Source organism: Clarias gariepinus, chromosome 22 (genome assembly GCF_024256425.1).
Source record: "Clarias gariepinus isolate MV-2021 ecotype Netherlands chromosome 22, CGAR_prim_01v2, whole genome shotgun sequence".
NCBI lineage: Eukaryota > Metazoa > Chordata > Actinopteri > Siluriformes > Clariidae > Clarias > Clarias gariepinus.
The window spans coordinates 18,174,235-18,189,716 of NC_071121.1; the positions used below are offsets into that span (position 1 = coordinate 18,174,235).

General features: G+C 40.5%; 1 protein-coding gene across 1 annotated transcript in view; it reads right to left on the reverse strand.

Moving 5' to 3' along the window:
• Window positions 1–650: 650 nt before the first annotated feature.
• Window positions 651–15,482, reverse strand: part of spo11 (SPO11 initiator of meiotic double stranded breaks) — a 98,715-nt gene continuing 83,883 nt past the window's right edge. The window contains exons 13-14 of the mRNA XM_053481997.1: window positions 2,549–2,660; window positions 651–790 (exon numbers count right to left, since the gene is read on the reverse strand). Of these exons, the coding sequence (XP_053337972.1) occupies window positions 671–790; window positions 2,549–2,660 (232 nt within the window). The 3' untranslated portion in view covers window positions 651–670. The remainder of the gene's footprint in view (window positions 791–2,548; window positions 2,661–15,482) is intronic.

Consider the following 15,482-nt stretch of genomic DNA (forward strand, 5'->3'; position numbering starts at 1 on the left):
ATGAACTAGTGTTCTTCAATTATTGATGTTTGATTGGTTACACATTTGTTAGCAAGCAGATGGATTTTGTTTTTTCAACAATGCAAGTGCATTTTTTAAGCAAAAGTAATTCAACATTATGGAACAAACCAAGGTAAATCAATCTCTCTGAAGATAATGTTACACATTTAATTTTTCATCTAGTATTGGGCTATCAAAATATTCTCCAATATGTCAGTCACCTGTACATAGGTTACATGCAAAACACTTAGATATGCTGTACTCATTGTTAAATTGAAACTTATATACTGACTGTTTATTAATTAATTATTTATGTATTTTCTTGTAAAAGTTGTTTCCAATGTCTGTAACTTTGGTATTAAACATTTTTTACAGTGTGTAACAGTTTAAAAAGATTTTATTGCCTTCTTGAAGGATCCTTATAAAGGATTTCTATGGAGCCATAACAGTCTGCAAAACATAAAAATATAAAAATATCTGTTAAATCTATAATTAAATTCTAATAACAATAATCAAACAAGAAAATTCTATCTGCTTCAATCAACATAAAAAAACTTAATGTAACAAAATTCTTTAAAAAAACATAAAAAAAACGATCAATTTTCCATTCTTATTTATTTTATTTGTGATCGGCTTTCAGTTACCAAGAAGTCTGTTAGAGTGTGTGGTCTCATATCCAGCCTCCATAAGACAACTTATTTTGTAGGTACACCCGAGTGAGAAAATGAGGAGAAATGGAGACAAGTGACTGGATCTCAGCTTTCTGCTTCCATCTTAGCATGAGCTCCATCTTACAGACATAGATAAGGTTTAAATTAACAATTACCAATTACTGGTTAAGTTTGCATCACTATTGAAGTAAAGGTATAAATAGCAACATAGTGCAAAACTGCTGCAGATCATTTACAATAATGATTACACATTAATGTAATTACACATTACACACACGTTATACACAGTAATGATGCAAACCTATTTTAACAATATCTATGCTACATCACAAGGTGAATTCTTCTTTTTATATAGTCACTTTTGCTATTTATAATGAAGACTGCTAATAGAGGTGGTAACTGTTGAGCACTTTAGAGCTGCAGCAGGAAAAAAAAAACATTATGTGCCACAATATTATTATAATATGTTTTTCTGTCACACATCCAATATATTGATACAGCAAAGGTTAAAAGGGTTGGACTTTCATGACATTTCTAATACAGTGAAACCTTGGATTATGAGCATAATTTATTCCGGAAGTGGGCTTGTATTTCAAAACACTCATAAACTAAAAAACAAATTTTTCCATAAGAAATAATGGAAATTAAAATTATTCGTTCCACAGCCCCCAAAAAATACATAAAAATAATTATCACAAAATATATAACAAATTAACCTGCACTTTACCTTAAAAATAAATCCAGACAGATAAGTGTTTCCATTTATGTGCACAGGCACTGTGTGTGTGTGTTTTTCTCTCTCCTGCGCTGCGGAGTGTGTGTGTTATGTTTGTGCGCATACGTAATTTGACACCGTGCTGGTTGTGTGTGATGAAGCACCCCCTCTCTGCTCTCTTCTCTCAAACACACACACACACACACACACATAAAAGGCGAGAGAGGGCTGCAGGCGGGGGCCAGGGGTAGCTCAGTGGTTAAGGCATTGGACTGCGGTTCGGAAGATCCCAGGTTCAAACCCCACAACCACCAAGTTGCCGCTGTTGGGCCCTTGAGCAAGGCCCTTAACCCTCAACTGCTCAGATGTCTAATGAGAAAAAAAAAAAGAAATGTAAGTCCAAGACGGATAAGAGCGTCTGTAATAAGATTAAAAAAAAAAGGAAATGTACGTCTAAGACGGATAAGAGCGTCTGCCAAATGCCCAAATGTAAATGTAAATGAGAGAGAGAGACAGAGAGTGAGAGTGAACTGTGTGTTTGAACTGGCGCAGTGTCAAATTACGTGCGCGCACACATAACACACACACTCAAACACTGACACACACTAAAGATGAGAGAGAGAGTGTGCGTGTGTGTGAGAACCGGCGCGGTGGCAAATTACACGCACATGCACACACATAACACACATTCTGCAACGCAAGAGAAAGAAAAACACACACACGGATGTTGATTATACCGTTGATTATACATGATACTCTGTGCTCGTAAACCAAGACACTGCTCGTTTTCCAAGTCAAAAATTATTAAAAATCTTTGCTCATCTTGCTGAACACTCGCAAACCGTGTTACTCGTAATCCGAGGTTTTACTGTAATTACAATAATAATAATAAAAAAACAACAACAACACTATGTTAATGGTATATGATTGTATCTAAACAAAGAAAAAAAACATACACTGGATTGTCTGACTTAATTCAATTGAATATTATTTTATTTACTTTACCAGTGATCATTGTCACAAAGCAGCTTCAAATGAGGAAAATGAGTATGAAATGTGTGTTATTATATGTATAAAATACAAATATATGTATTTATATAAAATATTGGCCTGGCATTCACAATATTCACAATAAAACAATAAAATATGTCACTGCCTTTACCTCTCTCTCCCATCCAGGATGAAAAGAAATATATGGTCTTTGCTTTAAATGTTTGAGCTTCCTTTCATCTGCTTCTGTTAATGGAATTAGAGCATCTTTTGGCACCCCAAGGCTGGACACACATAACATTTCATGCATTATTCACTAATATTCCTAATATTTATTAGCTGGTATGCCCTGTTCCGCCTTACGTTGATCATAAACAGTGCATCCGGAAAGTATTCACAGCTCATAACTTTTTTTCACATTTTGTTATGTCAGAGCCTTAGTCTAAAATGGATTAAATAAATTTTTTTCCTCAGAATTCTACACACAACACCCCATAATGACAATGTAAGAAAGCTTTACCTGATATTTTTGCAAATTTATTAAAAATGAAAAAAATCAGAAAGCACATGTACATAAGTATTCACAGCCTTTGTCATAAGGCTCAAAATCAGGCGCATCCTGTTTCCCCTGATCATCCTTGAGATGTTTCAGCAGCTTAATTTGAGTGCACCTATGGTAAATTCAGTTGATTGGACATGATTTGGAAAGGCACACACCTGTCTATATAAGGTCCCACAGTTGACAGTTCATGTCAGAGCACAAACCAAGCATGAAGTAAAAGGAATTGTCTGTAGACCACCGAGACAGAATTGTCACAAGGCACAAATCTGGGGAAGGTTACAGAAAAATTTCTGCTGCTTTGAAGGTTCAAATGAGAACAGTGGCCTCCATAATCAGTAAGTGGCAGAAGTTCAAAACCACCAGGACTCTTCCTACAGCTGGCTGGCCATCTAAACCGAGCGATCGGGGGGAAAAGGGCCTTAGTCAGGCAGGTGACCAAGAACCCGATGATCACTTTGAGCTCCAGAGGTCCTCTGTGAAGAGAAGAGAACCTCCCAGAAGGACAACTATACCTGCAGCAATCCACCAATCAGGCCTATTCAATTCATTTAAATTCAATTTTATTTGTATAGCGCTTTTAACGATTTATAGCGATGTATAGCGCTTTTTACGCCTATCTTGTAGAGTGGCCAGACGGAAGCCACTCCTCAGTAAAAGGCACATGGCAGCCTGCCTGGAGTTTGCCAAAAGGCACCTGAAGGACTCTCAGACCATGAGAAACAAAATTCTCTGGTCTGATGAGACAAAGATTAAACTCTTTGGTGGAATGACAAGCATCACGTTTGAAGGAAACCAGGAACCGCTAATCACCAGGCCAATACCATCCCTACAGTAAAGCATGGTGGTTAAGGCATTGCTTTTGTATGAATGAACACAACAAGTCACACAAGAATGTAAACAAATCTCAAATTTGCCTAAATTCAAACAGTGGGCTATACATTTGATAATTAAAAAGTTGATTATGTGTTTTTTATTCAAACAGTTTCAGTTTTAAAAAAGGCACACACCATTATGTTATGTTAAGCACCATTACTTATAAAGTAATGGTGCTCAACATAACTTAAAAGCATGTGCGGCGCCTACTGTAACAGCTGATTTTAGAGATTTACAGATATCGTCATTAAGACTGCACGTGTTTTCCCGCGAGATGCCGCAATTTGGCGTGGGGCGTGCCACGACTTACCGCAAGCAACATTCGGGAATTTAAATATTCAATTCAATTCAATTCAATTTTATTTGTATAGCGCTTTTAACGATTTACATCATCACAAAGCAGCTTTACACAATCAAAAGAATTAAGTTTGTATGAAATGTGAATGTGTATGAATTAAAATTATATGATTGTCCCTGATGAGCAAGCCTAGGATGACCGCGACAGTGGCAAGGAAAAACTCCCTGAGATGGTAATAGGAAGAAACCTTGAGAGGAACCAGACTCAACAGGGAACCCATCCTCATCTGGGTGAAACAGATAGCAGGGATTGATGTGCATAATAATATGCGAGACTGAAAGTTCAGTATAAGAGGAGATGTGTAAGATTAAAGTCCAGTTTATTCCTGGAGGCTCAGGTAGACTGTGAAAAATTTCAGTCCTGAACTATTGAGCGACTGAAGTCACAGGTCCTCAGAGAACAGCTGTCTGCATCAGTCGAGGACAGGACCACCTTCATGGAAAAGTGGAACCAACCCCAGTCACCACACGCATTCCAGGCAGACCACACGGGGGCATCCATGTGATGAGATCTCCAACCAGAAGCAGGACTTCAGGATGAGTTAGAGAGGTCCAGCGGGCAGAGGGGGTCTGGATCACTGGCAGCTCAGGAGCGACATGTATAGCTCGACAGAGAGATAGGTAGAGGAAAAAGGAGAGAGGGAGAGAGAGAGAGAGGAGAGAGCAGAAAAGAAGAGAGTAAAGAGATGGAGAGATAACAGTTAGGTATGGTCACAGTCGAACAATGCAAAAAGTGAATGTATATTTAGTGCAGAGTGCAAGCAGAGACTCCGGCAGGACTAACTATGACAGCATAACTAAAAAGGGAGAGCCAGATGGAAACACAAACATGAGGGCTTCCAGAGATGTAAGGCAACCAATCACCTCACCGTCAACAAACCTGAGTGATCAATGAGAGTGGGGAAGACAGCATCCAAACATACCAGTTCACCTAATACTCCACGTCCATGAGTCCCCCAGATCTGCTCCTTTACCTAAGGCTAATCTATTTATAAAAATGCTTGGCTAAATTAATAGGTTTTTAGCCTGGACTTAAACACTGAGACTGTGTCTGAGTCCCGAACGCTATTTGGAAGACTATTCCATAACTTTGGGGCTTTGTAAGAAAAAGCTCTGCCCCCTGCTGTAGTTTTAATAATACGCGGTACTGACAAGCAGCCTGCATCCTTTGATCGAAGTAGGAGTGGCGGATTGTAAGACACTAGCAGTTCATTCAGATACTGCGGCGCGAGACCATTTAATGCTTTATACGTCAAGAGTAGTATTTTAAAATCGATGCGAAATTTCACAGGAAGCCAATGCAATGTAGATAAGATAGGGGTGATGTGCTCATATCTTCTGGTTCGAGTAAGGACTCTCGCTGCTGCATTCTGGACTAATTGAAACTTGTTTAGGCACCTACCTGAAGTTGAACAACCAGACAGTTAGGCGTTACAATAATCCAACCTAGATGTGATAAAAGCATGAACTAGTTTTTCTGCATCGTTTAGTGACAATATATTTCTTATCTTGGCAATATTTCTGAGGTGAAAGAATGCTATCCTGGTAGTATTATCTACAAATATATATAATTTTTATTATAATGTGCTTCAAATGAAAGGCTTGAATCTATAATCACACCGAGGTCTTTTACTGTTGCACTTGATGTAACAGAAAGGCCATTTAAAATCACAGTGTGATCAGAAAGCTTACTTCTAGCTGCTTGTGGTCCTATGACTGGAACTTCTTTTTTATCAGGATGTAAATTAATTAACATTCAATCTCTTATGTCCTGCACACATTGCTCAACTTAAGTAAGCTGGTTTTTTTCATCTGGTTTTGCTGAAACGTATACTTGTGTGTCATCAGCATAACAATGAAAACTAATACCATGTTTACGAATTATGTTTGCTAGAGGAAGCATGTAAAGGGAAAAAAGCAGTGGGCCTAAAACAGAACCCTGTGGAACACCAAACTCAACTTGAGAACATGAGGAATGGTCACCATCTAAATCTACAAACTGATAACGATCAGTCAAATAGGATCTGAGCCATAAGAGGGCCGTTCCCTTAATTCCTACTACATTTTCTAATCTGTGAAGGAGAATACCATGATCAATAGTGTCAAAAGCTGCACTGAGGTCGAGTAACACAAGTATAGTGACACAACCCTGATCAGAGGCCACTAGGAGGTCATTTACTACTTTAACGAGTGCTGTCTCTGTGCTGTGATGAGGCCTAAATCCTGACTGATACAGTTCATGTATGCTATTCCTATGTAGATATGAACATAGCTGTTGTGATACTACCTTTTCCAGAATTTTAGAGATACACGGGAGGTTTGATATCGGCCTGTAATTGGAAAGCTGACAGGGGTCAAGGTCAGGTTTTTTGATTATTGGTTTAATAACTGCTAATTTAGGGATTTAGGAACATACCCACTGCTGAGTGAACAGTTAATTACTTTTAACAGGGATTCTGTTATTGCTGGAACTATCTGCTTGAGAAAATGTGTCGGTATAGGATCTAATTCACAGGTTGACGATTTTGAAGAGGAGATGAGTGAAATTAGTTCACTCGCTTCAAGGGGAGTAAAGTATTCTAGGTTCTGATGTGATGTAATTAATTTATCATCTGTATCACTTAAATTGTCTGGTTTTAAAGCCTGAATTTTTTGCCTAATATTTATGATTTTGTTATTAAAAAAGTTCATGAAATCCTCACTACTGTATGTTGTTGTTGTGGAGATTTTTGCAGTGGTCTTGTTTTTAGTTAATTTAGCTATGGTATTAAATAAAAATCTAGGATTATTTTTGTTATTTTCTATAAGAGTGGAGAGATACATTGACCTAGCAGCACTGAGAGCTCTTCTATAGTTCAGGATGCTCTCCTTCCATGCTATTTGGAAAACTATCAATTTAGTTTGACGCCATTTGCGTTCTAATTGCCAAGCGGTTTGTTTTAGAGGAGTGTGATCGTTATACCAAGGAGCACGTTTATTATCTCTAATGATTTTTTTTTTAACTGGAGCTACATTATCTAAGCTATGACGAAGTGTTGACTCTAGATATTCAGTCGCTTGATCGAGTTCTGTGGAATCAAATGGCGATCCAATTAAAGTTGGATAAATAAATAAATGTGTTGTGCTTCACTGAATATCCGCCAGATGGCGCATGGAAGGACTTTATGAAAGACATGGCATTGCCTCGCGTTAAATGGTCTTAAATTAAATTGATTTAAATACCTGATAGTAGGCTAACTTATAATCTGATAGTTACCTATGCGAAAGTCAGTATCATGCTGTGAGGATCTTTTTCAGCAGCAGGAACGGGGAGACTAGTCAGGATAAAGGGAAAGATGACTGGAGCAATGTACAGAGACATCCTGGATAAAAAGCTTTTGCTTCTATGCTTTAGTGCGCTCTTGACCACAGACTGGAGCGGTGGTTCATCTTTCAGCAAAAAAACGACCCTAAGCACACAGCCAAGATATCAAAGGAGTGGCTTCAGGACAGCTCTGTGAATGTCCTTGAGTGGCCCAGCCAAAGCCCAGACTTGAATCCGATTGAACATCTCTGGAGAGATCTTACAATGGCTGTGCCAATGCTTCTCATCAAACTTGATGGAGCTTGAGAGGTGCTGCAAAGAGGAATGGGCAAAACTGGCCAAAGATAAGTGTGCCAAGCTTGTGGCATCATATTCAAAAAGCCTTGAGGCTGTAATTGCTGCCAAAGGTGCATCGACAAAGTATTGAGCAAAGGCTGTGAATACTTATGTACATGTGATTTGTTGTTTTTTTTAACACATTTGCAAAATCCTCAAGTAAACTTTTTTCACATTGTCAATATGGGTGTTGTGTGTAGAATACTGAGAAATTTTTTTTTTAATTTCCTTTGAAATAAGACTGTAACATAAAATGTGATGTACTGTGAATACTTTACGGATGCACTGTAATTTATAGTTTACCTACGTACAGTATTCAAATTACAAACAAATATACCCAGGACTGTATTTTTACATAACTATTAATTTCATAATGACTGAATTTTGAACAAGTTAGATCCTCATTGTGTTTTACAGGAGTTCTTGAATTTCTGAAAAAGTTGGCTATGATAGAAAGGTACCAAAATACACAATGGTTTACAAAGCATCATGATGCAGTGTATGGCCACAACCAATGGCCTAAGAACACAAGTGAAATGTGTCTTCAAAATAAAGAGTCTTTTATTCAAACAAATCAACTAAACACACTGAAACTTAAACAAGCAAAACACTGGCTCTGGAAACAAAACATACTTAGGGATCCAGGACACAAAACAAACAGGGATTCAGGAAACAGAACACACACAGGCTTTGGAAACCCTTCCCACTTAACCCAAGCTTAGTGTTGTAACACAGGCATTCAGAAAGACATACTCTAGCTCTGTATGATGATACAGGCTCTCTAACACACATACTCTAGCTCTGTGTTGTGACACAGGCCCTCTAACATACATACAGGCTCTAATACCTGAGACATACACATACAGGCTCTAATACTCGAGACATACACATACAGGCTCTAATACCCGAGACATACAATAGCTCCGTGTTAGACTGATGACATTAGCTTGGTGTTGTGATAAAGGTTCTAAGTCCTACATTACACATCTAACCAAAGCTCTTAAAGATGAATTTAACTAGGGATGCACCGAAATGAAAATTCTGGGCCGAAAACGAAACCGAAATTTTTGGATGCACTTGGCCGAAAACTGATACCGAAACCGAAAATGGCTTCATTAAAAAACATGTTTAAAATATTTTCTTTTTGTTTGTATTAAATTTTTTTTTGCATATTGCAACTTTGCTGTCCTCATCTAAAACTTTAAAGTGCTTCCAAACCGCCGACATACTCCGTGTTTGATGCGTAATGACAGCGCGAACGAGACGGGAGGATGGCAGAGGCGTGGCGAAAATTTCGGCTTTTATTTTCGGCACTTTCTTACGTTTCGGCCGAAACCGATAATGCTATTTCGGCCGAAAATTTTCGGCGGCCGAAATTTCGGTGCATCCCTAGATTTAACCCTGCTACGCTTCTACGAGCAACACTCCCACAATTACTCCTCTGAGCGACACACACACCCGCGCTCCTATGAGCGACATTCACACGCCCACGCTTCTACGAGTGGCCTTCAGCCACACAATTCTATGAGCAGCATACTCACCTCCACGCTCCTATGAACGGCATACTCACCTCCACGCTCCTATGAGCGGCACTCATACCAACGCTCCTATGAGCGGCATTCAGCCACACGCTCCTATGAGCGGCATTCAGCCACACGCTCCTAAGAGCGGCATACTCACCTCCACGCTCCTATGAGCGGCACTCATACCCACGCTCCAATGAGCGGCATTCAGCCACACGCTCCTATGAGCGGCATTCAGCCACGCGCTCCTATGATCGGCATACTCACCTCCACGCTCCTATGAGCGGCACTCATACCCACGCTCCTATGAGCGGCATTTATACACACGCTCCTATGAGCGGCTTCCACGCACACCTACGCTCCAACGAGCGGCAATCACGCCTACGCTCCTATGAGCGGCATTCATACCCACGCTTCTAGGAGCGGCATACTCACCTACACGCTCTTATGAGCGGACCTCACACACACACGCTCCTATGAGCGAACCTCACACGCACACACATGCTCCTACGAGCAAACCTCACACATATACACACGCTCCTATGAGCGAACCTCACACACACACACACCCTCCTATGAGCGAACCTCACACACACATAGCGCATACCCAGGCTTCGAGCTTTGATTAGAGACAAGGAGAGATACAAAAGACTAGGTAGGGACACTAGAGACACGAGGCAGAAACAAACATGAGTAACTAGAATCAAACGAACAACAAGACTCAGAAACACACAGGTAAACTCAAAGATACACAAAGTCAAGCCTTCAGAGCCAGTTCGCTATACTTCTAAATATAAACAAACAAAAAAAATACTGTAAACTAAACAAAACTAAACACATGCCCACTAAACAGCGTCAATGCTCGACCCAGTTTCCCAGAACCAACAGCTATTTATAATGTCTCTAATTGGCAGGGGCAGTCCCTTACAATATATATATATATATATATATATATATATATATATATATATATAAACAATATATATATATACAATAATTTTATCACATTAAGTAAATATTATTTTATGAACACGAAGTGCTTCGGGCTTTTCATCATGTTTTTTGCTGTTTGTGTCCAGCATTTAATAATTATTTTACCCATTATTTGACCTCATACTGTACTGTCACTTTAGAAAAGTCAGCGTTTTGATCAAAAGGCTGCTAATCGCGTGCGATTTATTGATGTAAAATGTAGACATTCTCGGCAAGAAATGAACCAAAGACAAATACATGTACTGTATATAGGCTACTCGCATTGTTTTTGCACGGAGAGATTGTGTGTGCGTGGACAGAGAGTTTATGTTTGTCTACGCGCGCTTAACATGTGTATGCACAGAGAGAGTTTGTGTGTTTGTGCACGTGTCTCATATTTGAGATTCATATGGACATTCATATGAAATGCACATTCTTGATACTTGTTGATAAGTGTATGTTGATAAGTTGATAAGTGTATGTTGTCAAAGTATTTGTGGACATATAATTAGGGAAGAAATGTAAATTAAGGATGTCTTAAAACATAATGCAGTAACATAATGCAGTTATTTAAACACAGTAAATAAAGTCAGTATGTCAAATAAAGTCAGTAGAAAAATCGGTAACTGAATAACTACTATTTTGTGGCGTGGGCGGGGCGGTGGCTGAAGACCATCATGCATTGCGGGGGTTTTAAATGTGTTCACCCTGTTGGGGAAGAGTGTTTGGGGTGGTGGCTTTGGCCAGGTTTGTGTGTTAGTGTGTGACCTGTTGAATGTGTGCTGGTTCATACTTAGGCTGAATTGGGTCTGGGTCTTGGATGAATGTGTTGCTCATGCTATACAGTGCTGTGTGAAATAAAGTACTCCCAGCCATTGCATTGGGCAGCAATTAAGCTCGCTTGTCTCTCCAACATCCTTTACAGCGGTAAAACACTACATTGGTGTCAGATGTGGGATGGAGAATTACGAGTTCAAGAACACTATTAAGGACCTACAAAAGATCCAAGCAGGCTGCCGAGTAGTGGAGCAACTATGGTGGGAGAAAGAGCATCTTCCTGACGGGGCTAGCGCGAGCAAACCGGGGCAACCGAAGCGGAGCAGCGAAACATCAGGTTTGCGGCGGAGCGCGCAGAACCCATAATAGTGGAACAACACGGCAAAAGAGCTGAGCGACCTCCTGCAGCTCGGGGGCACTCGGTAGGTAAATCTAGCTGGGGACAGGGCTACCCGTCACGGTTAGACAAAGAACAAGTCTCTGAGGTTTCGCAGTGATGCCGAGGGACAGCGTACCACAGCAGCCATTAAACTAGCTCCGGGGGGTGCTAAGGGAAAGCCACCTCCAGCAACCTTTCGTGTTCCCCCAACTAGTGGATTCAACTTCCGTTCGGGACGTTTAGGAAAGTGTTCTGGACGACGTCTTACTACGGGCGCTCGTGGATACCGGTTATACTGTTTCGCTGTTGCGCTGTGGATTACTTGGACAAAGCGAGCGCGTTTGCAGACCGCCTGATCCAGACTTCAACATTCGCACCGTATCAGGGAGCAACATGAAGGTACGGGCGTGTGAGTGAATTCATTCACATGAATTCTTTGTGAGTATTATAGAAGAGGATTGCATTTTGGGGTTGGACATTTTAGAAAAATGGGGTGTGTTGTTAAACTTAAATGACGGAACTCTCCGTGATAACTTCAAATAAGTCAGGTTGCTAATACCCAAACCACAGCTGGACATTTTAGTAGCACACACCCGGGGGGCGAAACTTCCAGCAGACCAAGCGTAAAAACTACACGCTAACGCCGACACTTTATCCCGCCAGCCGGGCAGCAAGGTGTGTGGTCGGTTCTGTGAGCGAATTGAAGAGCTCGTGTTCGGTTGCAACGTAGAACCCTTGACTCCAAACATTCTCCCCTTGCAGTCCTCCAGGCTCTCCGGCGGTGATCGGCCATCTGAGCCGGCGTGCAGCCGAGCTACTGTGTTGCCTAGAGCGCCAACCGTAGTCGTTTTGGCCTGTGCCACAGCTGGACCGTGATCAGCTTATTGCCGAGCAGGAGAATGATCCGGTTCTGTATAGGGTGCCAGGTTGGGTTAAAGCGGGCCTGAGACCAGATTACACCGCTATCGCCTATCTAGGGCGAGAGGTAAAATGGCCCCTCAGTAGGGAATTGGGTCCTAGACTTCCTGACCAACAGATCTTAAACTGTCAGGATCCATGACACCATCTCCTCCACCATCACCATCAGTACAGGCTCGCCTCAAGGTTGCGTGCTGAGCCCTCTCCTGTTCACTCTGTTGACGTATGACTGCATAGCGAGACACTCCAGCTGTCATATAGTCAAATTCGCAGATGACACAGCAGTAGTGGGACGCATTACTGACAACGATGAATCCTATGACAGAGAGGAGGTAGAACAACTGGTACAGTGGTGTAGGGAAAATAAACTCTGCATCAATGTAAAAAAGACCAAAGAGATAGTGGTGGACTTCAGAAAGGACAGGCGAACTGCTCTCCCCCTACACATTGTTGGAGCAGCTGTGGAAGTGGTCTCCAGCTTTAAGTATCTAGGCGTCCATATAGCTAAGGACTTAAACTGGAGCGTCAACACCTCGGGCCTGATTAAAAAGGCCCACCAGCGCCTCTACTTCTTCAGTAAGCTAAAACGAGCTGGACTTAGGGACTTCACTTACCCTGCACATGCTCTATTTCAACCTCCTACCTCAGGCAGGAGGTATTCATGTATATACATACAGTATATACACCCTCATATTTATACTACTATGCTATTTCTGTGGCTTAAATGAGACCTGGGTCCTAATTTCGTACCAGAACATGGAAGTGTCCTGGTATGACAATAAAGCATCTTTAAATCCTTGAATCCTTGAATCCTTAAAAGCTCTTCGCTCCCAGTTTACTCACCTAGCGTTACACGAAGGGTTACTCTACCGCCGCTGGTAACGGCCGCACAGCACAGGCAAATGCTTTCAGCTGCTGGTAATGAGGGCTTTGCAGACATGTGTACTGGGTTTGGTGCATGGACATTGTGGTCACAGCTCGGTTGGGGGCAGTGTGGGGTGGGTGGGGCTTCGGCTGATGACCATCATGCATTGAGGAGGGTTTTCAATGTGTTCACCCTGTTGGGGAAGAGTGTTTGGGGTGGTGGCTTTGGCCAGGTTTGTGTATTAGTGTGTGACATGTTGAATGTGCTCCGGTTCATGCAAAGGCTGAATTGGGTCTGGGTCTCGTGTGAATGTATATATTCAATATATTATTAAAACCACTGGATGCTATTAAATACCACAAATGTTTACCTTGAGGATTTAGGAATTTAATTAAACATGAATATATGATTATATTATATATATTTAATATGTTTGGGTGTGTGTATAATATGAAATTATATTTGATATAATATGCGCGTGGGCCACTAGACAGCAAAAACATGTTAGTATATTATGACTGAAATAAAGCGGCTCATATCGGCGTGCGTTTCGCACAGCGCTGCATAGACAGCGCTTATTTAATACGTATAAATGTGTGTTTGTTGTATTTCTTGGAAAGAGAAATCTCTTATAAATCTCTCATATCTCACATCTGGCGTTAGATCAAAACTCAGTAAAATGAAAGAGCGTACCTGCGGGTTCGCGCGAACATTTTACGTTCACTCAAAGACTTATTCACAACCACATTTTAGCTATTTGAGCTCGACACGTTTATGAGCTCTTTCGCTTGCTGTCAATGGGCGCCTAAGAAAGATAACACACTTTCGGCTTCAGTAGACACAAAATACTTTGGACTGAAATATGACTGCCCCCTACAGGTAGGTTCGGGAAGGGCATTTTCACAGTTGCCACGCGCAGCCGCGTCAAGTTGCAGGATCCCTGTTCTCGAAACGTGCATTTTTAATGGCCAGATCTGTATTTGTACTTTAAGAGATTAATTTGCATTAACGATTTTAATGCACATGATATTTTATTAAGTAATTCATTATGTAAATCATTTATGAATTAAGCTTGTCCACTTGGTACAGAACTAGTTCTGAATATCTGAGGGTGCGCAGCTGACCACTAGTTAAGGCCGATCAAGCTTAAAACCAGCACATTCTAGTCACTGGCCAATTATATGCCTACATTGCAAATGTGAAAACGAATTTTAAGGGGAATAGTCCCAGAATCTCTAGTCTTGTAGAATGATCTGTGTCAAATGACTGATTAAAGAAGTATAAAAGCAAAATCACTCTTAAGGAATCTCTCTTGTAATGAATTTCAGCATGACTGTTGGGGAAGAGTGTTTGGGGTGGTGGCTTTGGCCAGGTTTGTGTATTAGTGTGTGACATGTTGAATGTGCTCCGGTTCATGCAAAGGCTGAATTGGGTCTGGGTCTCGTGTGAATGTATATATTCAATATATTATTAAAACCACTGGATGCTATTAAATACCACAAATGTTTACCTTGAGGATTTAGGAATTTAATTAAACATGAATATATGATTATATTATATATATTTAATATGTTTGGGTGTGTGTATAATATGAAATTATATTTGATATAATATGCGCGTGGGCCACTAGACAGCAAAAACATGTTAGTATATTATGACTGAAATAAAGCGGCTCATATCGGCGTGCGTTTCGCACAGCGCTGCATAGACAGCGCTTATTTAATACGTATAAATGTGTGTTTGTTGTATTTCTTGGAAAGAGAAATCTCTTATAAATCTCTCATATCTCACATCTGGCGTTAGATCAAAACTCAGCAAAATGAAAGAGCGTACCTGCGGGTTCGCGCGAACATTTTACGTTCACTCAAAGACTTATTCACAACCACATTTTAGCTATTTACACACATGCTTTGTGCTGTGTTGTTGGTACACACTTTCACTTTTAATCTCCCTTTTGATCAAAATGCTCCCGATATAAGCCGACACGAGCAGCTTTGTTTCAGTCATAATGTTTATCAATCATAAAGAGGAGCGACATATACTTGCTGATTAAACACTGCATTTTTTTAAGTGAAAGCATGCGTGATGTGAGGAGCTTTAATTATTAACAATTAAATAATAATTAAATGCTGGACTTAAACAGCTAAAATTACAATAATTATAATTCTTTTGATTATTATTATGTTATTTTGCTGTTTGGGTTTAGCGTTGATCAAAAAGCTGCATGCAAAACTCACTTT